The sequence below is a fragment of the Nerophis lumbriciformis genome, linkage group LG30 (assembly GCF_033978685.3).
Source record: "Nerophis lumbriciformis linkage group LG30, RoL_Nlum_v2.1, whole genome shotgun sequence".
Lineage (NCBI taxonomy): Eukaryota > Metazoa > Chordata > Actinopteri > Syngnathiformes > Syngnathidae > Nerophis > Nerophis lumbriciformis.
This window is the reverse complement of record NC_084577.2, coordinates 21,282,587-21,305,247: the sequence shown is the minus strand read 5'-3', so window position 1 is coordinate 21,305,247 and position 22,661 is coordinate 21,282,587. Positions and strand designations below refer to the sequence as shown.

Here is a 22,661-nt window from a genome sequence, read left to right as displayed (position 1 = left end):
AAAGTCCAGCTGCAGTCTGCAGTGTTGTAGCTACTTCTAAATCACTAATCAAAAATAACATAAGTTTCTTACAAGTATCATCCCTGCAGGACGAGGAATAGCTAAACATGCTTCACTACACACCGTAGCTCACCGGCGTCAAAATGTAAACAAACGCTATTGGTGGATCTACACTGTAATGATACCAAGTACAGGAGCGTATCTAGTCGATACTACTATGAGTACATCGATATTTATTGGCATCACAACATCTTCTTTCGTTTTTTAAATGTATATTATGTTTATAAAGTCAGTAAATACGTCCCTGGACACATGAGGACTTTGACTATGACCAACGTATGATCCTGTAACGACTTGGTATCGGATTGATACCCAAAGTTGTGGTATCATCCAAAACTAATGTAAATCATCCAAACAACAGAAGAATAAGTGATTATTACATTTTAACAGAAGTGTAGATAGAACATGTTAAAAGAGAAAGTAAGCAAATATTAACAGTAAATGAACAAGTAGATTAATATTTCATTTTCTACCACTTGTCCTTAATGATTTTTACAAAATAATAGAATGATAAATGACACAATATGTTACTGCATATGTCAGCATATTAAATTAGTAGCCTTTGTTTGTTTACCTACTACTAAAAGACAAGTTGTCTTGTATGTTCACTATTTTATTTAAGGACAAACTTGCAATAAGAAACATATGTTTAATGTACCGTAATATTTTTTTGTTAAAATAAAGCCAATAATGCAATTTTTGTGGTCCCCTTTTTGTTTAAAACTGATCAAAAAGTACCGAAAACTATCTAAATAATATATATTAAATAATATATCTGATACCACAGGTTGTTTTTTTTTTGGTTGTACATGGCCCATCAGTGGGTCACAGTCTAAAACTAAAGTATACTAGTAAATAAAGTATACTTTAAATCTAAAAAGCACTGCCTTCTTTTTAATTGAGGGACGCTATGGCCGAGCTGAAACAAAGCCATATTCCGACAATTAACTGCACATGCTGCCGTTGCTAAGCAATTCCCGTGTCTGCCGTCTTTACGTCTCACCAGGCGAAGCAGCTGCGCCCGTCACAGCCACTCAGTAGCTTCAACTGGTAAAGGAGTAATGGGCGGCGACTACATAATGTACAGTGACAGACCATCTTCTCCCTTCAGTATCTGCGGGAGCACGGTTGTAATCAGCCAGTGTATTATACCGCTGTCAGAGTGACTCACCCACTAAACTGTTTTTGGAACCGGGGGACCCAAGTTCATCCAAAGATCTATAGGTAGGGTGCTGGAGATGAAGTCATCAAAAAACCCAAATGTCTTTCGTGTTCACCTCCTAACCTTGCATTTTCCTTGAATGTCTCATCTCTCTTTATTTATCACTCCGTCCATCGGCCTTCTTTGCTCTAATGATGTCGGAGCTCCACCGTTCAGATCTGTCGATGCGCAGACCTTGATCTCTCACCATCATCCCCTCTGGTCACCATCGAAAAGCCTCCTTAGCCGATTTCTCCTTTTTCTTTTGAGTTCATACTTTCATCAAATGTTGGCTCCATTTCTCATCTTGATTCTCCTAATCAGCAGCAGTCAACTCAGCCTGAGGATCCTTTTTTTCCCCACTTCATCCAGGATTTACGGTCTGCGCTGCTCGCTGCTCTTTTCACCTATGCCGTCTGATCGTGGCATCACACAAGCATGAAACCGTGGGCTACCTAATAGCTTAAAGAGCTTCCTTCTGTAATTTAAGTGTGGAGACGACCCTCATGGCCTATAAATCATAGCAGCCAGGTTAAGCCCAGCTAGTCTCTTCCATTAGTAAGTATTGTTAAAGGGGAACATTATCACAATTTCAGAAGGGTTAAAACCATTAAAAATCAGTTCCCAGTGGCTTATTTTATTTTTTGAAGTTTTTTTCAAAATTTTACCCATCACGCAATATCCCTAAAAAAAGCTTCAAAGTGCCTGATTTTAACCATCGTTATATACACCCGTCCATTTTCCTGTGACGTCACATAGTGATGCCAAAACAAACAAACATGGCGCATAGAACAGCAAGCTATAGCGACATTAGCTCGGATTCAGACTCGGATTTCAGCGGCTTAAGCGATTCAACAGATTACGCATGTATTGAAACGGATGGTTGTAGTGTGGAGGCAGGTAGCGAAAACGAAATTGAAGAAGAAACTGAAGCTATTGAGCCATATCGGTTTGAACCGTATGCAAGCGAAACCGACAAAAATGACACGACAGCCAGCGACACGGGAGAAAGCGAGGACACATTTGGCAATCGCCTTCTAAGCAACGATTGGTATGTGTTTGTTTGGCATTAAAGGAAACTAACATCTATGAACTAGGTTTACAGCATATGAAATACATTTGGCAACAACATGCACTTTGAGAGTGCAGACAGCCCAATTTTCATCAATTATTATATTCTGTAGACATACCCTCATCCGCTCTCTTTTCCTGAAAGCTGATCTGTCAGTTTTGGAGTTGATGTCAGCAGGCCAGGGAAGCTAGGGTCGATATTCTTCTCTTGATCATCTTCGGTGGCATAAGGGACGGTGTGAGCCAAGACATCCAGGGGGTTTAGCTCGCTCGCGGGAACAAACTGCCCCCATTGCTTGCCGTGCTACCGAGGTCCTTTGTCCTTGAATTGCTCACACACTCCGGCAGATTCAATGGGGGTCTGGCGGCAGATTTCTTTGACTTTATCGTTGCAAATGCATCTGCTTTGAGTGTCGCAGGATATCCACACATTCTTGCTATCTCTGTCGTAGCATAGCTTTCGTCGGTAAAGTGTGCGGAACAAACGTCCAATTTCTTGCCACTTTCGCATCTTTGGGCCACTGGTGCAACTTGAATCCGTCCCTGTTCGTGTTGTTACACCCTCCGACAACACACCAACGAGGCATGATGTCTACAAGGTACGGAAAACAGTCGAAAAAACGGAAAATAACAGAGCTGATTTGACTCGGTGTTTGAGAAAATGGCGGATTGCTTCCCGAGAGCGAATATTAGAAAGGCGTTTAATTCGCCAAAATTCACCCATTTAGAGTTCGGAAATCGGTTAAAAAAATATATGGTCTTTTTTCTGCAACATCAAGGTATATATTGACGCTTACATAAGTCTGGTGATAATGTTCCCCTTTAAGGGCCTGATGGCGTTTAACTTACTCACATATGTATGGATGTTCTCATTCATCCGAGGCTTTGTCATCTCAAGGCATTCAACCGATTGCAACTGGACTGTTTGGTTTGTATTAGAAGACATTTCGCCTCTCATCCAAGTAGGCTTCATCAGATCTGACCAAGCAAAGTCAGATCTAGTCTTAGACTTAGATTGGTCAGAACTAGTCTAGCGGCTGATGCCAAAACCCCAAATATTAATACTCCAAAACCGATGCCAGCACCAAAATATTGGTATCAGGACAACCCTACTGTGGAATGACAATATTTTTGCCAATTTTCACCTTCAATCCATCCATTAGTGCAATCTAAGTCTAAGACTAAATCTGACCAATCGGAATCTATGAGCATGAACTGATGAAGTCTATCGGTTTTGGAGTATTAATATTTGGGGTTTTGGCACCAGCCGCTAGACTAGATCTGACCAACTAATTATAAGACTAAATCTGACCGATCGGAATCTATGAGCATGAACTGATGAAGTCAATCGGTTTTGGAGTATTAATATTTGGGGTTTTGGCATCAGCCGCTAGACTAGGTCTGACCAATCTAAGTCTAAGACTGGATCTGACCAAGCAAAGTCAGATCTAGTCTTAGACTTAGATTGGTCAGATCTAGTCTAGCGGCTGGTTCCAAAACCCCAAATATTAATACTCCAAAACCGATGCCAGTACCACAATATTGGTATCGGGACAACCCTAATGTGGATTGACAATATTTTTGCCATTTTTCACCTTCAATCCATCCATCAGTGCAATCTAAGTCTACGACTAAATCTGACCGATCAGAATCTATGAGCATGAACTGATGAAGTCTATTGGTTTTGGAGTATTAATATTTGGGGTTTTGGCACCAGCCGCTAGACTAGATCTGACCAAGCAAAGTCAGATCTAGTCTTAGACTTAGATTGGTCATATCTAGTCTAGCGGCTGGTTCCAAAACCCCAAATATTAATACTCCAAAACCGATGCCAGTACCAAAATATTGGTATCGGGACAACCCTAATGTGGAATGACTATATTTTTGCCATTTTTCACCTTCAATCCATCCATCAGTGCAATCTAAGTCTAAGACTAAATCTGACCGATCGGAATCTATGAGCATGAACTGATGACGTCTATTGGTTTTGGAGTATTAATATTTGGGGTTTTGGCACCAGCCGCTAGACTAGGTCTGACCAACTAAGTATAAGACTAAATCTGACCGATCGGAATCTATGAGCATGAACTGATGAAGTCTATCGGTTTTGGAGTATTAATATTTGGGGTTTTGGCACCAGCCGCTAGACTAGGTCTGACCAATCTAAGTCTAAGACTAGATCTGACCAAGCAAAGTCAGATCTAGTTTTAGACTTAGATTGGTCAGGTCTAGTCTCGCGGCTGGTGCCAAAACCCCAAATATTAATACTCCAAAACCGATGCCAGTACCAAACTATTGGTATCGTGACAACCCTAATGTGGAATGACAATATTTTTGCCATTTTTCACCTTCAATCCATCCATTAGTGCAATCTAAGTCTAAGACTAAATCTGACCAATCGGAATCTATGAGCATGAACTGATGAAGTCTATCGGTTTTGGAGTATTAATATTTGGGGTGACGTTCCACGTCCCAAGATTTGACCAAGCAAAGTCAGCTCTAGTCTAAGACTAGATTTGACCAAGCAAAGTCAGCTCTAGTCTTAGACTTAGATTGGTCAGATCTAGTCTAGCGGCTGGTACCAAAACCCCAAATATTAATACTCCAAAACCAATGCCAGTACCAAAATATTGGTATCGGGACAACCCTAATGTGGAATGACAATATTTTTGCCATTTTTCACCTTCAATCCATCCATCAATGCAATCTAAGTATAAACCTTTAATCTGACCAATCGAAGTCTATGAGCATGAACTGATGAAGTCTACTTGGATGAGAGGCGAAACGCCTTCTAAGACTGCAAAAACTGAAATCTAAGTAAGATTAAATATTTTAAATAAGGGTGATATTTGCTTATTTTCTGTCCGATAAGATAATTCTTCTCACTAAACAGATTTTATGTTAGAGTGTTTTACTTGTTTAAGGGTGTTGGTCCTAAATTATCTCAGTAAGCTTTTAGTTGAGATTTTATGACCTATATTGAGTAAACATGCTTGAAACTAGAATATCAACTGTTGCAAAGCTGTGTCATCAACACTCAAGTATAAAACTACTTTTTTTAAAGTAATAATTTCTTATTTCAAGCATGAAGAAAAAAATCATGACTTTGACACAATTGTGTCTCATAATTTAAAAAAGGGATGACAACCAAATGAACTTTGCTGTTTTATTTTCAATGAAACAATATAAAATACATACTCATAAAGTAGTACAGTTAACACAGTACAGTAAACTGACAGTTAATATTTAAACATTTTACATGTGACATTTCTAAAAAATTTGAACATGCACATCCAGATGAATTCTTCAAAATTAAAATTTAAAAAATTTGGCTGGGGGCTTTGCTGTATATATGCTCACTAATTGACTGAAAGAGCACGCACTTGGCGCGATAATGTCATGTTATCGATGGAAAAATGCATTTTTAGACAATATGGTTTGCCTGAGCGGCTAGGAGACCCCGAGAGTAACAAGTTGCCTTGTTGCCTTTCTATTCAGAACAATAAATTAGTTTTTAGTATAAGTTTGCTGGTTTCAAGAAATGTAATGCCAAGCGCATATCATTATGTCAAGAAAATGGCACTAGCATTTACTTCATTTAAGAATATTTTTCAACATATTGAGCAAAAAGAACTCATCATTTTTTTTTCTTCCAAGAAAAGTGCACTTGTTATTAGTGAGAATAAACTTATTTTAAGGTATTTTTGGGTTCATTGAAGTTAGCTAATTCTACTTGTTTTGGAAAGTCTTGACGAGCCGAATTTTCTTGTTCTATTGGCAAATAATTTTGCTTAGTTCAACTAAAATACCCCTAATTTTTGTAATTTTTTTTCTTGTTTTTGAACACTGACTTTTTGTAGTGCAAACAGTCCAGTTGCGATCAATTGAATGCTTTGAGATTACTCACACATGGCACTCTGCCTATTACTGTACTTGTTTTGTTCCAGATTATGAAATGTTATGATTATGAACAGCCTTTTCCTCCTGTTTTAACATTTGCTCTAAAGGTTTCAAAAAACATAGCGTATGGCCAAAGAAAGGAACCGAGTGGAATGATTTTGATAGGCGGAATGGGTTTTCACCGCTGACATATTGTATTTGATATTTTCCTTTGAGAAAGACCTGTGGCTCCTTCATTCAATGCTCTGCCTGTCTGTATGTTCTCCTCTCCCCTTTTCTCCCTGTCACAAAGAGCAAGGATCTGACAATGCTATCAAAGGGCTTGTGCTCTTCTATTGATTGCTCGTGTCTGTCCACCACCTTAAGCCATCACAAAGCTGTCACCAGGAGTGATGTGCGATACCACGGGATTTACTTTCCGATTCGTTACCGAGTAAAATTCAGGCTCGTATCGGTGATACCGATCCGATACCGATACTTTGTACAAATATACTAAAGGTTTTTATTACTAGGACTTAACATGACGTTAGTTTATTTGCACAAATCGGTCTTTGTAGTTATATTTAGGCAAAGCAACCACAAAAAAAAACACAAACTAGTGTGATCTCTTGTCTTTTATTTATGCTTAGTTCTGCTCTCAAACACTACTAATGTAGAGAATAAACTTGATTGCGTCATGGAAATCAAATGTTCAAACAAACATTTTACAAAGTGATCACTGCAGACACGGGCATATATTGTCCGATTGTATTCCACAAAATGATGAAAGTGATCGTTTTAAGAGCCATTTCTTTTGACGCACTTTCGTTTTTTTCCCCTGACTTCATTACCTTTATGAATGACTTCTTTCGGGACTAAGGAGGCTCTTTCCTATCTCTCTATTTGAACGATTGGAACACCCAAGAACAGAACAGCTATATGAAATGTTCTGCTTAAACGCCACACTCCCTCTTACTTGTATTTAATACTATGCTCAAGCTGCTTGACCATGGCGTGAATTAAGCCGCAAAAAGAAGAAAAACGGAAGTTCAAAATAGCCATGTGTAGTTCAATGCTGGATGCTGTGGGGCTGTCTTGGTTGACAAGACTCTGCAGCATTGCGTGGACATCGGGGGCGGTACCTCTGGATTGGCAGACCGGGGTGGTGGTTCCTCTCTTTAAGAAGGGGAACCGGAGGGTGTGTTCTAACTATCGTGGGATCACACTCCTCAGCCTTCCCGGTAAGGTCTATTCAGGTGTACTGGAGAGGAGGCTACGCCGGATAGTCGAACCTCGGATTCAGGAGGAACAGTGTGGTTTTCGTCCTGGTCGTGGAACTGTGGACCAGCGGACCAGCTCTATACTCTCGGCAGGGTCCTTGAGGGTGCATAGGAGTTTGCCCAACCAGTCTACATGTGCTTTGTGGACTTGGAGAAGGCATTCGACCGTGTCCCTCGGGAAGTCCTATGGGGAGTGCTCAGAGAGTATGGGGTATCGGGCTGTCTGATTTTGGCGGTCCGCTCCCTGTATGATCAGTGTCAGAGCTTGGTCCGCATTACTGGCAGTAAGTCGGACACGTTTCCAGTGAGGGTTGGACTCCGCCAAGGCTGCCCTTTGTCACCGATTCTGTTCATAACTTTTATGGACAGAATTTCTAGGCGCAGTCAAGGCGTTGAGGGGATCCGGTTTGGTGGCTGCAGGATTAGGTCTCTGCTTTTTGCAGATGATGTGGTCCTGATGGCTTCATCTGGCCAGGATCTTCAGCTCTCACTGGATCGGTTCGCAGCCGAGTGTGAAGCGACTGGGATGAGAATCAGCACCTCCAAGTCCGAGTCCATGGTTCTCGCCCGGAAAAGGGTAGAATGCCATCTTCGGGTTGGGGAGTAGACCCTGCCCCAAGTGGAGGAGTTCAAGTACCTCGGAGTCTTGTTCACGAGTGAGGGAAGAGTGGATCGTGAGATCGACAGGCAGATCGGTGCGGCATCTTCAGTAATGCGGACGCTGTATCGATCCGTTGTGGTGAAGAAGGAGCTGAGCCGGAAGGCAAAGCTCTCAATTTACCGGTCGATCTACGTTCCCATCCTCACCTATGGTCATGAGCTTTGGGTTATGACCGAAAGGACAAGATCACGAGTACAAGCGGCCGAAATGAGTTTCCTCCGCCGGGTGGTGGGTCTCTCCCTTAGAGATAGGGTGAGAAGCTCTGTCATCCGGGGGGAGCTCAAAGTAAAGCCGCTGCTCCTCCACATCGAGAGGAGCCAGATGAGGTGGTTCGGGCATCTGGTCAGGATGTCACCCGATCGCCTCTCTCGGGAGGTGTTTAGGGCACGTCCGACCGGTAGGAGGCCACGGGGAAGACCCAGGACACGTTGGGAAGACTATGTCTCCCGGCTGGCCTAGGAACGCCTCGGGATCCCCCGGGAGGAGCTGGACGAAGTGGCTGGGAAGAGGGAAGTCTTGGCTTCCCTGCTTAGGCTGTTGCCCCCGCGACCCAACCTCGGATAAGCGGAAGAAGATGGATGGATGGATGAATAGTTCAATGACACCTATAACCAACTATTTAAGAAACCTTAATTGGAAAAAAATCTCGGCTTTTTTTTTGCCTATAATAGTGTAGTGTCATATACTGTCTATGTATGTACATATAAGTATACATGTACATTGTATAAGTATACGTATACATATAATAAGACCTATTTAAGCAATTCTTTGTAGGAATCTCACATCCCCGCGATAAAAGTGTTTTAAATTGACTTATTTGAGTCAATTATGTCTCATTATGATAATGTTCAAAACGCCTCCCTGGTGGTGCTCTACCCTCACACCTTGTCAGATTACTGTGTCAGCTGAAGGGCAGTGAGTTAAAGCTTAAGCTACTCATTGCAAACACTAATCAAACATTCATATGCTTCCATGCAAATTCATGAGACCAGCAATGTCAAAGACAATTTTTTCAATTAAAAATACACTCAAATTGTTGCTATCATTATACCCTTACGGACTGTACAGGCAATGTTTTAAGATGAAGACAAATGGCCCAAAAAAATTAAGATTAACATTTTTGGGAGGGTACCTGTCACATTTGTACCAATACGGTACCATTTATTGGTATCTGGAAATCAATACCAGTGCCCATTTTCAGGTACTTTTGTGTGTGTTAATGTGGTAAAAAAATGCTGGTTGGTTGAATATTAAAATCAGAATTTAACAGTACGCTATTAACGATAACAATTGTTTTCCTACACTTCTGAATCTCATTTGCAAGTATTAATTCATACAATTTGGTCTTTGGTGTGTTGTCGTAGTCAGGAAGTAGTCTTTGCCATTAAGATGCATGTGCCAGTCTTGTCTTTTTTTGAGTCGTACATGTGTTTACACCAGACCCGGCCGCAGTAAAATATTTAAGGGGGGCACTGATTTCTGATCATCTTATGTTTATAAGTAAATAAAATAAAATAAGCAGCTTCTAGGCCAGGGTGGGTACGGCTTACTCCATCGGCGCCCATGACACCGGGACTGGTTTATACTGTAAGTACTGTACTTATTACACACCAGCTATTTATGGTTGTCGTTTTGATTACCAAATTTGGAGGCGTTGGTATTGCCATGTAAAATCGACCATTCTATTCAGTATTATTTATTCAATGTAAACTAGCATTGAGCTAGCGCATTTTAAAAAGTATAGCTTTACTTTTAAGCGCTTTCTACCATGCTTTTTTGGCATGACAACATAACCGAAAGGCAGTCCGCTACTCATATGCCTGTTTGCCCACCAAGGGCTTGAGCTAGTGCCGAGTCTGCAATGTGACGTTGCGTGCAACAAAGGTATCGAAGAATAGTACCGTTTGATTTTACGTCTATGGGTACCAGGTATTTTGAGACACAAGCTGTCTCTGCTTACGAGCCTCCCCGCCACATTAGTGTAGTAATTGGCAACAGATCGACACAATTTTCCCGTCCAACCACTGGAACTGATAAAGTGAGTGTGGAAAAGAGCTCTGAGAAGAAAAAAGCGGTCAACACCCACCACATCAAGAAAACAAACCATCAAAGACATGATCAATCGTGTAGCCGACCCAAGGAGGCAGCCCAAGCCCACTCCAAAGCAGAATCCAGTCTTCGCGCCACAACAACATGCACAGGAGGCGAATTTATCCACGACAATTTAGGGAAGCTGCCTTTGGCTGTTTGATGTCTTTCACTTTATTCTGTCTCCTGACTCTACAAACCGGAAGATCGAGCATTTTTCTTGTTCACTTGGTCTTATCCAGACATACTTATTGATTGCCGACAACTCTTAATACCATAACTAAAAGATGTCCTTGTGCAACATAAACAACAATAACGATACCTTTTATATATTTTTTTCTAGTCAGACAAGGTTTTGTTATAATAGATGTAATATTTTACCTTGACATGTTCCAACTGTCGTCTGCAGTCTAGACTGCAAAAGTATGTGAAAAGTATATTCAATAAAACAACATAATGAACCCTTTTGAGCGAATAAGAATTTGTAGAAGCACAATGAAGAAGCAGCCAGAAGGAGATCAGTTATTATTGTATTTTTTAATAAAACTACTGCAGTTGTTTGTTGTAAATTATATTGTATTGTTTTGTCAAACAATATATCTTGTCTAAGTAGTTGTTCTTTTTAAAATAAATGTCACATGTTAAAATTGTAATGTTTTGCGGGGGGCAAGCACCAACCAAATGGATTCCAGTTGTTTCCATTTCCGATGATGATTTGGCATACAAGTGTTTTGAATACCCGGGTCGATGATGGTACCAAATTCAGCCGGTAAGTTGAAACGTAATTCGGTCGGTACCTATAAAAATAACAAATTCGGTATCTATCCTTAACTGTAACAGAACAAAACATTGAAATACTCACCCTTTAACACCTGACTGACAGAGGAATACTTTAGGTTTTTGTATTACTTGTAAGGCAAACTTACGGTACATACTTACTTACACCTATTACCCCTTCTGGGGCTTAGGCCGTCTACAAGAGTTCTCCAAGTATCTCGATCCTGGGCCAAGATCTCATGTTGTCCCCAAGTGTGGCCCATTTTCTTGGCATCCGCATCCAAGTCTCGGCACCAGGTGTTTCGTGGCCAGACTCTCCTTCTTTTCCCTTGGGGGTTCCACTTGAGGGACTGCTTCGGGGTGGTTGAGGCTGGTTTACGGAGAGTATGGCCTATCCATATCCAACGCCGATTGAGGATCTCCTAGTCTGCTGGTTTTTGGTTTGTGCTTTGGCACAGTTCTTTGTTGCTGAAGGTGTTAGGCCAGTGGATCTGGAGGATTCCTCACAGATAGGTGTTGATTAATGACTTCCAACTACAGTGGTCCCCCATGTCTCAGCACCATAGAGTAGGACTGCCTTCTCGTTGCTGTTAAATATCCTGGTCTTTGTTGTCATATGTCAGGTATTTTGCGCCCCAGATATTTTTTAGTTGGACCTTGCCAATCCTAACATTCACATCAGCTTCTGTTCCACCCTCCATTGGGCATGGAACATTTGAAAATAACCGAGAGGCAGTCTGCTACTAATATGCTTGTTTGCCCGCCAAGGGCTTGAGCCAGTCTGAAATGTGACGTCACGTGTAAGAAAAGGTATAGAAGGATAGTACCGTTCGATTTCACGTCAAAGGGTACTGTTGCGTTTTGGACCAGTTGTTCCTCCCAGGGAATTCAAGTCACAAGTCACTCCCAAGCTTTTTATGGTTGTACTTGTATAGCGCTTTTCTACCTTCAAGGTACTCAAAGCGCTTTGACACTACTTCCACATTTACCCATTCACACACACATTCACACACTGATGGAGGGAGCTGCCATGCAAGGCGCTAACCAGCACCCATCAGGAGCAAGGGTGAAGTGTCTTGCTCAGGACACAACGGACATGACGAGGTTGGTACTAGGTGGGGATTGAACCAGGGACCCTCGCGACACTTAAAGCTGAGTTGAAAAACCACCAGAGACAGAATAGGTATTTTGTTGTATATTTTCAAAGCTTTGCAGATATACATTTGAGACCAGTCCAGCATAGAACATTCCATCGCGCCGCCAAAATGGTCTGTCTTCCCGACCCCAAAACCCTCTCTCCTCTCCCCTCTCTCTAGTCAAAACACATTCCAAAGAATTCAAGGTTAACACACACAGTTTACTTGCAGAGAAACAGAAAGAGAATAAATGGAAAACACAAGCTGTTTTCAAATATGACTATGACAAAAAATAAGTAACACTAAAATTCGGATATATGTAAATATCTGCCTCCGACAGTACCTAGCATTTTGAGACACAACGGCTTGTTGTTATGCGTTAAATTGCGATTGTACGTTTTTGTTACAAATTTTGTTGAATTTGGTTTCCAACCCTAACTGTAACAGGACAAAACAATTGAAACACTCACCTTTTAACACCTGACTGACAGAGGAATATTTTAGGTTTTGTATTACTTGTAAGACATATTTCTACTAAAAATGTACCCTTAATAGAAATGTAGGTTTACATTTTAATAACAAAAGTTGTCTCTTTTTTTACAGGGTGTGGAAATGTTGAATGCATACATCCCGGATGCTTTGTGGTATGACTATGAGACGGTAAGATTTTCATTGTTTAATTTCCCACTGATAATTCAGATTGAAAACATGTTTCAAGGATGAATGTCTATTCATTGAAATCAATCCAAATGTACAAATATGTGCACATGTAAGTTGATTTATACAATACTTTTTTTTTCTCAAGTGGCGATACTTGCAGAATGGACTGCGTAATTTAAAATGATCCCAACATTTTTGATCTTCTGGCCTATATTTCAATACAAAATTAAGGCATGTATACTGTAAATGCCAATCAAGTTGGCATCTCATTGACACAGTCTAATGGAAAAATAATCATAAGCTCCTTCAACACGGGAGAGGGATCATGGATAGGGTAAACCGGATTCCTCACGGCTGCATCATAGCTGGATTAAGTAATTGTGTGTGAATGCATCAATTGTGCGGGTGCAACCACTCAAATTGTAAATGTAGTGCTCCAGAGAATGATTGCGGTGGAGGCTTATCAGTATTAGAGGCATTAGCACACACAAAGAACACGGTATCACGTGCAAGTCTTTGCCTGAAGTTCTTTGTCGGGGACTGGGAGACAAGAGAGATAAGATGGAACAAGACTGGAGACAAAGATAGAGTGAAAGCAGGGGCACCGGCGAGAGCGGGAAGACCGTCTCGCTCACAGAAAGATAAAAGAGATGTTGAGTCCCTTTGGGATCTTATTTGGACGTGACAGTGGCTATGAGAAGCTGTTGCTGATCAGATGAACGATTAGATTTGGTTTCTGGTTGTTGCTCTTGTTCGTCTCGAGTCTAGCGATTATCTACATAGGTAAAAGAATGAGCAGGCGAGCACAGGGCTGTACAGATCTAGTACAATAAGGACACGGTTACCAGAAAAGGACCATATGAGGCGCAAAGAAAAGACCAATTGATTTCAATAAAAAAAGAAAGCAGGAACATTACAAAACAATAAGATCAAAAGGAGGGCAAGGACAAGAACACAGGTAAGCTCCTTATGGCAGTCAACGGGAGAAAGATTTAAAATGTCCTATTGTTTTGGCATTAACGTCAGATCAGACACACAATGTACTGTATGTCATAAAAAGACACACACCTTGATGGGACCATTGAGAACAACACAATTATAACACAACATGAGAGGATAACAGGACATAGCGTAGGAAAGCAAATTGGACGAGATTGAGAGAAGAACCTTTGAATTATTATTTTTTTGGTTGTTGAAACAGCTAAATCTTCTGGAGAACAGAAATAAAGTGTGTTGGCAGCAATGAAAGAGTGGTTGAAACTCTGCAGGTTGTTTTTTAATTGGAAAAAAAAAATGTGAGGATTGGTTTTAACCTCAAGTACACAGCATGTTGTGTGAAACAGCACCAAGTACTGTCAAGCTTATACGTGGTTACAAAAGACAATTGTCTATATACGTACATTTAGCACATAAAGTATAAACCATTTATGTTTTGCCCAAATCGTCACATATAAAAAATATATGTTGTCTTACCAACCAGAGGAAAGCACTGCAAGACCGCAGAAAACCCATTCAGCTGCATTTGCCAGGCGACAAGCTTGGTCTACACATCAGAGGCGGTGCCGTTCTTCCCACGCAGACACCTGATGTCACCACCACATACAGGTACACACAAAACCTCAACGTGTGTAGGAGTAGAAGGTGGTAAAAGTCGAGGAACTCTGGATCAGGCTCCAAGTTTCTGGGAAGAGAATACTTTTTCTGCATTTGTTTACAGCAAGAAAGGAGAACTGCTGACCTTGACTTAGGATGTCATCATCAAGTTCTAACCTTATAGGCACGTTGTCGGTTGTAGGATTTGGAAAAGCCTCGTCAATATCCCCCTGAGGATCTCTACGATCTTATTGGAAAAACCCCTCCATGCACGGCAGTCCACTAGGTTTTGTCATATATTCTAAAGGCACTAGTTCTTTTGGAGGGCACCCTTGATCTGGGATTTTACTTCTGGTAAAGCGGCCTTCTTAATCGTGTCCGGCAGTCTTCATATCAAGTCCCTCCTGTTGGTTGACGCAGGCTTGGTTCGGCCAGTACACTGTGGGGCCTGGCTGCAACTCATGAGGTGTCCCATGGTCTGGAGCTCTCTAAATGTACATCAGTCTGATGTTGCCAGCTTCCACCACTTCATGGATGCCTTGTACCGCACCTATCCGAGGTGCAGGCAATTCAGGGTTTTTCAGGAGGCCCAAGGTTGATCATGGCCGGTAGCGAGGCATTCATCAGGGGTGATGCCTCTATCCCTCCATTGAGTCATCTGACTGCCAGCCTGCTCCATCGCTTCTGCCAGTCAGTAGTCCTGGCAGCAGTTGGGGCGGTCTCCAGGGCATGACTGTGAAAAGCGGTGCCCCAGCCCTTTAACTTTTTAGGAAACTGGAACGTTTATTAAAGTTCACCCAATCAGACTGACATTTAAATTGTGACTCGGCACACTTGACACCTCAAAGCACATTTTGCCAGTGCGAGTGCTCTGAACCACACTCAGATTTGGTACACTTCACCACCCTTGGTACTAAGGGAAGAGGTGGGCCTGGCAACGTAGCAGAGTCATACAATTACTGCAGTACGATCTCTCCTCTCCAGTTAAATAAAAGCATGAATGGTAGTTTGAATGCACCCTAATTGTGCGTCTTCTGGGTACAAGCGTAGATGCTGAGGAGAGAGATGACTTCTCTATACTATCTGGAGACCAATAAGTAGCCCAAACATGTTTTTTCAGCTTCAGTTTGGGAATGCCTGGAGGTCTCTCAGGAGGAGCTGGACTCCACTGCTGGGGGAATGAGACCTGGATTACAATAATCAGCCTGTTGGCAGGCTTACAGAATTTTGCATGAGCTAAAGGGATATAGAATGGAAAGGGATCTTCGTGTATAATAATGTATGCACCAAACATATACAACACATTGCATGACAATGTTCAGACATACGGGGTAATACCTTTGAATCCATTCTAAATCCATCAAGGGTTTAGCGAGAACTTCCGTTTTTCTCTGAATCTTAATGGTTCATATGATTGTGGCATTTCTTCTTCCAGGGGAAGACAAAGGGGGGCATACTCAGATTCCCATTTCTAGCCGCTATAGATGTCCAGAAGTCCCAGTACATATTCCCCTACAATGTACTGTATGTGAAAGGTGTTTCTATTTATTCTATCTTTAGTCGACGAAAACCGATGGGTTTGATCATTGCTCTTGATGACAACGGCCAGGCTGCAGGGGAGCTGTTCTGGGATGACGGAGATTCCCGAGGTAATTTGTTTCTAAAATACTGTATTATGCGACAGGGTCATATTGTGATTTTACTTCTACATCCTTGTGATCTAGATAAACTATGTTAATGATACATTGGTGAAAATTTCACATACATTTTGCCCCGAAAACCCTTTTTGCCCCTCTCTCAGTGTCGTTTCTTATTAAACCGTTTTGGGGGATGTTTTTTAGATGCAAATCAATCAATCAAAGTTTATTTATGAAGCCCTTAATAACAAGTGTCTCAAAGGGCTGCACACGCCACAACGACATCCTCGGCTCATATCCCACATTAGGGCAAGAAAAAACTCAACCCAATGGGATACAATGAGGAACATTGTTTGTCTCTTTTTATGCATTAAAAATAAATAAATAAATGGTAAATGGGTTATACTTATATAGCGCTTTTCTACCTTCAAGGTACTCAAAGCGCTTTGACACTATTTCCACATTCACCCATTCACACACTGATGGCGGGAGCTGCCATGCAAGGCCCTAACCACGACCCATCAGGAGCAAGGGTGAAGTGTCTTGCCCAAGGACACAACGGACGTGACGAAGTTGGTAGAAGGTGGGGATCGAACCAGGAACCCTCAGGTTGCTGGCACGGCCACTCTCCCAACCGCGCCACGCGGCCCCCTAAATAGCTAAAAATTGAGTCAACGGATCGAAGGTCCTCTATTGCGCCCATCATACCCTCTAAAATACATCCAGAAACCGCTAACAATACTCCATTTACATGTTGTGACCAGAAAATTAACCAAATATGAGTGATATTGGTATTATAAGCGCCTACGCAGACGGACTATTTTAGCGGCGTATTACAAGCATTAAGCTAATGCTACATACTTGCCAACCTTGAGACCTCCGATTTCAGGAGGTGGGGGGTGGGGAGGTGGGAAACGTGTTTGGGGGGTGTGGCGGGGGATGGGGGCGTGGTTAAGAGGGGAGGTGTATATTTACAGCTAGAATTTACCAAGTCAAGTATTTCATATATATATATATATATGGCTTCACTGTGGCAGAGGGGTTAGTGCATCTGCCTCACAATATGAAGGTCCTGAGTAGTCTTGGGTTCAATCCCGGGCTCGGGATCTTTCTGTGTGGAGTTTGCATGTCCTCCCCGTGACTGCGTGGGTTCCCTCTGGGTACTCCGGCTTCCTCCCACTTCCAAAGACATGCACCTGGGGATAAGTTGATTGGCAACACTAAATTGGCCCTAGTGTGTGAATGTGAGTGTGAATGTTGTCTGTCTATCTGTGTTGGCCCTGCGATGAGGTGGCGACTTGTCCAGGGTGTACCCCGCCTTCCGCCCGATTGTAGCTGAGATAGGCTCCAGCGCCCCCCGCGACCCCAATGGGAATAAGCGGTAGAAAATGGATGGATGGATATATATATATATATATATATATATATATATATATATATATATATATATACACAGTATATATATATATGAAATACTTGACTTTCAGTGAATTCTAGCTATATATATATATATATATATTTATTTTATTAAATATATATATATATATATATATATATATTTATATATATATATATATATATATATATATATATATATAGTATAGCAGTTGTGCACTGCACTCTCTAAAAGCCGTAGATGTTATTGTCACATATGCATGTACAGTAGATGCCAGTATTGTCCTGTTTAAGAGTGTCACAACATTGCTGTTTACGGCAGACGAACTGCTTTATGGTAGACGAAAACATGACTGCTGCTGTTGTGTGTTGTTACCGCGCTGGGAGGACGTTAATGAAACTGCCTAACAATAAACCCACATAAGAAACCAAGAACTCGCCCTCGATCATTCTACAGTTAAAACGTCATTGGGCAGGCACACTGTTTATATTGTGGGAAAGCGGATGTGAGAACAGGCTGGCCGCTGTCGACATGTCACTCAGGTCGCATGGAGCTGGAGGGGGCGTAGCCTCCAGCGCCGCCTGAATTTCGGGAGAAAATTTGTCCCGGGAGGTTTTCGGGAGAGGCGCTGAATTTCGGGAGTCACCCGGAAAATCCGGGAGGGTTGGCAAGTATAATGCTAGCTTACGCTGCTTCTGCTTCGTCTCAAACTTTCTAAAAGTAAATACTAGAGTATAATTCATGCATCTCTCACCTGGGAGTAGACACATGTGGCCATGGACCGAGAGACTGGTCGACTTTGACATCTCTTGAGATGGCGAAAAAGATGCTAGTTGAGGCAACGTGTTTAACCCTTTGTGAGGATTGCGATTAACCCTTGTGTAATGTTCATATTGTTGTTACTCAGCCAGCGTTTGTGGGTCTGATGGACCCGTTGCATTGTGTGGCTTTTAATGCCTCACAATCAAACACTTTGATGTTAAAATACTGAACAGATGTTTACCTTATCCCAATAAACATATGTTCAGTATTTTAAAATAAAAGTGTTTGATTGTGAGGCATTAAAAGCCACAAAATGTAACGGGTCCATCAGACCCACAAACGCTGGCTGAGTAACAACAATATGAGCGTTGACACGGAAAATTTCTCTGCCAGTTTGTGCATCCCACAGGGATTCTGCTTTTGTGTTTTCTGCACCTGCGGTTCCCACACAAGGTTGCAACATTGTGCTCTCATTTTCTCGCACATTTGACTCTCTGATGTTCTGTGTACCTACACTCTGTCCTCCTCCTGTCTAGGCCTGTTGTGTGTGTGTGTGTGTGTGTGTGTATGTTTGGGTGGGTAGGTGGGTGGGTGCGTGTGGTACACAGAACATCAATTTCCACACTTCTATTAGCCCCGGGTCCAGTGGACCCGGACAATAGAAATGTGTAGGGGGTAGAGATGCGCGGATAGGCAATTATTTCATCCGCAACCGCATCACAGAAGTCGTCAACCATCCGCCATCCACCCGAACTAACATTTAATCAAAACCACACCCGCCCGCCATCCGCCACCCGCCCGTTGTTATATATCTAATATAGACGATGCAAGGCATTAGTGAGGTTATAAAGCTTTTGCCTGTTAAAGAAAGGAGACTGATCCAATGGAGCAGAGACATTCAATGCGTGCCACGCTGTCACGGCCCAGACGCACACCAGTGCGCAATCATCTGGGAGCCGCGCTGAGCGCACCTCCAAGCGCGCTCGCGCCACTCAAACTGCTGTAGGCAGCTGCGTTCTATCTTGTTTTAACATCCTGTGGCACTCTTCTGGGATCACGGCGGACGAAACTGCTCATGCTCAGGGTGTTTGTGGAGATTCGGGGTTTTGCACAAATGTGATGCACCATGTTAGATGTCCCGGTTTTGTGACTGTCGTAGACATAAACAGCGTCGCAGCGCTTGCAAATCACGTAGCCAGCATTACTATCATCTGATTTACAACCTCATAAAAACGAGTCCACGCTGAACTTTTCTGGCCTTTTTTTCCCCTGGTCTTTAGTATTCCCTTTTTTAGTTTGTCGCGTACCACGTTTGCTGCCGGCGTTGCCATCTCTTTTTTTTTTCTTCTTCTGTTGTGGCATATGCTGCAGGTGCCTGCTCGTTTTTCGTATGTGGGTAACAACATTTAACTATGTATATATATTTCCGAATTGGTTTAACTGCCACCCGCCTGAATCTATTTAAAATCTTTTTTTTTTAAATTTCAACCGCCCGACCCGAGGATAAAATCTATTTTTTTTTTATCTCAACCGCCCGACCCGCGGATAATCCGCGGACTCCGCGGTTGTGTCCGCAAACCGTGCATCTCTAGTAGGGGGGGGTGTATGGTGTGTGGTCATTAAATATGTATTCTGATATATGTTCTTCACAGAAAATGAGCCAAAGTCAGTGAGTCTCAGTTTGAAAAATTAATTAATTGTATCATTTTTCTTTTAATAAAAAATTTAAACGGGTCCCAACAAACATGTTGTGAGCGTCCCGTCAATCGGCATCCCAGTAGGATTGGAAATTGTACAGTTTATTATGGTTTTATTTTGGTTAGTGTGAATTGTTTAGCACCTCGCAAGGCTGCTGATGCTCTAGTGTTACATTAAAGCTGCATCCGTTTTTCACTCGGCTTCTAAAACTTATTGCTCATCCTCTTTGTCTCCGGGCTTAAAAATATAAGGTTGTGGATCATAATATTTCCCAAAGTAATCGTTGTTGGCTCTCGCAAAAGTCTGCTTGATTAGCATCGTTGTTATTGAGTAAGGGATATGTGGTTCCTCCTCTGCGTCACTGGCTTCCTCATTAACTCTCAAATTGGCTTAGGTATCTATGTGAGATTGATAATATTTTGATCATATCTATTCATTCGCAAACTTTGGGAGTCTTTTAGTTTCATAAATATATGATAATAGCTTCAATATAATGGCTACTTGTTTTTTTCACTCTACTGTTTACCCTGCAATGAGGTGGCGCCCAAATGCAGCAGGGATAGGCTCCATCACCCCCGCAACCCCAAGAGGGACAAGCGGTAGAAAATGAATGGATGGATGGTACTTTAGGAAAACCTGCCTCGAGCGCTTTGGAAGAGAATTACAAGTAGCTATAAACCAATTAAGACGCTGTCAGAGGGGATGTAAGCTGTGTGTTCCACAGCATATTTTAGCCTTAACTTAACAGTTAAGGCTTCGTAGCCTCAATCATTGGTATGTTTTCATCTACAAAACCATTCTGGGTATCACTCCATCTTATCTGTCTTGTCTTTTAACAAAGAAACAAGGAAGTCACAATCTTCGTTCAATGAATGTTCTGCAATTTGTCGTCCCCAAAGTAAGAACTGAACTGGGCAAGAAAGCATTTAGGTTTTCAGCACCGAAGGCTTGGAATAACCTACAATCCAATATTAAACTTCAAACCCTAGTTACGTTGAATGAGTTTAAAGCTTCTGTGAAAGGACCGCAGTCTACCTTGTCTGTATGCACATGTGTCATGTGAGCAAGTTTTAATGTTGTAAATGTGATGTTTTATGTATTTGTTTACTGTTTTTAATGTAACCTTGCTGCTGCCCTCTTGGCCAGGTCTCCCTTCGAAAAGAGATCTTTGATCTCAATGGGATTTTACCTGGTTAAATAAAGGCTAATAATAATAATAGTAGTTACTAATAATATTAATGGTCAGGAAGATGCTACATGCTAACGTATCATTGCAAATTGTCAATCCACTGTTATTAGACGTACCGCTTCATTGTCTATACCATTTCCATAAATTGAAGGACTGTCTCGACAATTAAATGTCGTTTTGGGTAAATCATTCTGGATATTGCCATCGGACTGAGACGGGGATCTCTCTGTGCTTCATGTCTGGTGGTGCTTCTTCCTTGGCCTTTTGGTCGAGTAGGTCAGTATTTTATCTCAAAAGTTAAACAGGCATTAGGGTTGTACGGTATGCCTGTATTAGTATATTACCGCGATACTATGGAATCATATTCGGTTCTACACCGCCACTGAAAAGTACCGGTCCGGTAGAACCCCTCGCGCTCCCGTCGTGGTCAAATCGTGACAATGCCGTTTTACGAGCAGACGAGCATGTTCGGCAGCGCACAATCACAGAGTACTTACAAACAGACACAGTGTGTGGACAGAAAAGGGAGAAAGGACGCATTTTGGCTTAAAAACTAACGATAAAGGTGAAGTTATAACACTGAAACACCCTCAGGAAGAGGTGCTTTCAGACATGGCTAGCTAGCTAGCGGCTAACGTCGATCCACAGTGTTTTAGCTACTTCTAAATCACTAATCGTCGCCTCCGTGGCGACAAGTAAAGCACGTTTCTTACAAGTATCATCCCTGCAGGACGAGGAATAGCTAAACATGCTTATGTAAACAAACGCCATGGGTAGATCTAAACCTAACATCAACTGTAAGGATACCAAGTACAGTAGCGTATCGAGTCGATACTACTATGTTTACGTTGATATTTTTTGGCATCACAACATCTTCTTTTGTATTTATATTATGTTTATAAACTCAGGAAATATGTCCCTGGAGACATGAGGACTTTGAATATGACCAATGTAACGACTTGGTATCGGATTGATACCCAAATGTGTGGTATCGTCCAAAACTAACGTAAAGTATCCAAACAACAGAAGGATAAGTTATTATTACATTTTAACAGAAGTGTAGATAGAACATGTTAAAAGAGAAAGTAAGCAGATATTAACAGTAAATGAACAAGAAGATTAATAATTAATTTTCTACTACTTGTCCTTAATAATGTTGACAAAATAATAGAATGGAAAATGACACAATATGTTACTGCATATGTCAGCAGCTAAAATAGGAGCCTTTGTTTGTTTACTTACTAATAAAAGACAAGTTGTCTTGTATGTTCACTATTTTATTGAAGGACAAACTTGCAATAATAAACATATGTTTAATGTACCCTAAGATTTTTTTGTTAAAATAAAGCCAATAATGCACTTTTGTGGTCCCCTTTATTTAGAAAAGTACCGAAAAGTACCGAAAAGTATCAAAATAATATTGGTATTGGGACAACACTAGCGGGCACTAATTCTTACTTATTTTTATGAGGCTGGAGGTTAGTGTAGTGAGCTGTGCTGGTTAATACAAACAATAACAGATAATTATTGCTTATTGGGTCGCATTTTAGCTTAACAATAAACATGTCGGACT

The 22,661-nt window shown here is 41.6% G+C and overlaps 1 protein-coding gene across 1 annotated transcript in view; it reads left to right on the top strand.

Moving 5' to 3' along the window:
* Positions 1-22,661, top strand: part of si (sucrase-isomaltase) — a 217,565-nt gene that overhangs the window by 93,027 nt on the left and 101,877 nt on the right. The window contains exons 19-21 of the mRNA XM_061925793.1: positions 12,757-12,813; positions 14,294-14,418; positions 15,967-16,055. Of these exons, the coding sequence (XP_061781777.1) occupies positions 12,757-12,813; positions 14,294-14,418; positions 15,967-16,055 (271 nt within the window). The remainder of the gene's footprint in view (positions 1-12,756; positions 12,814-14,293; positions 14,419-15,966; positions 16,056-22,661) is intronic.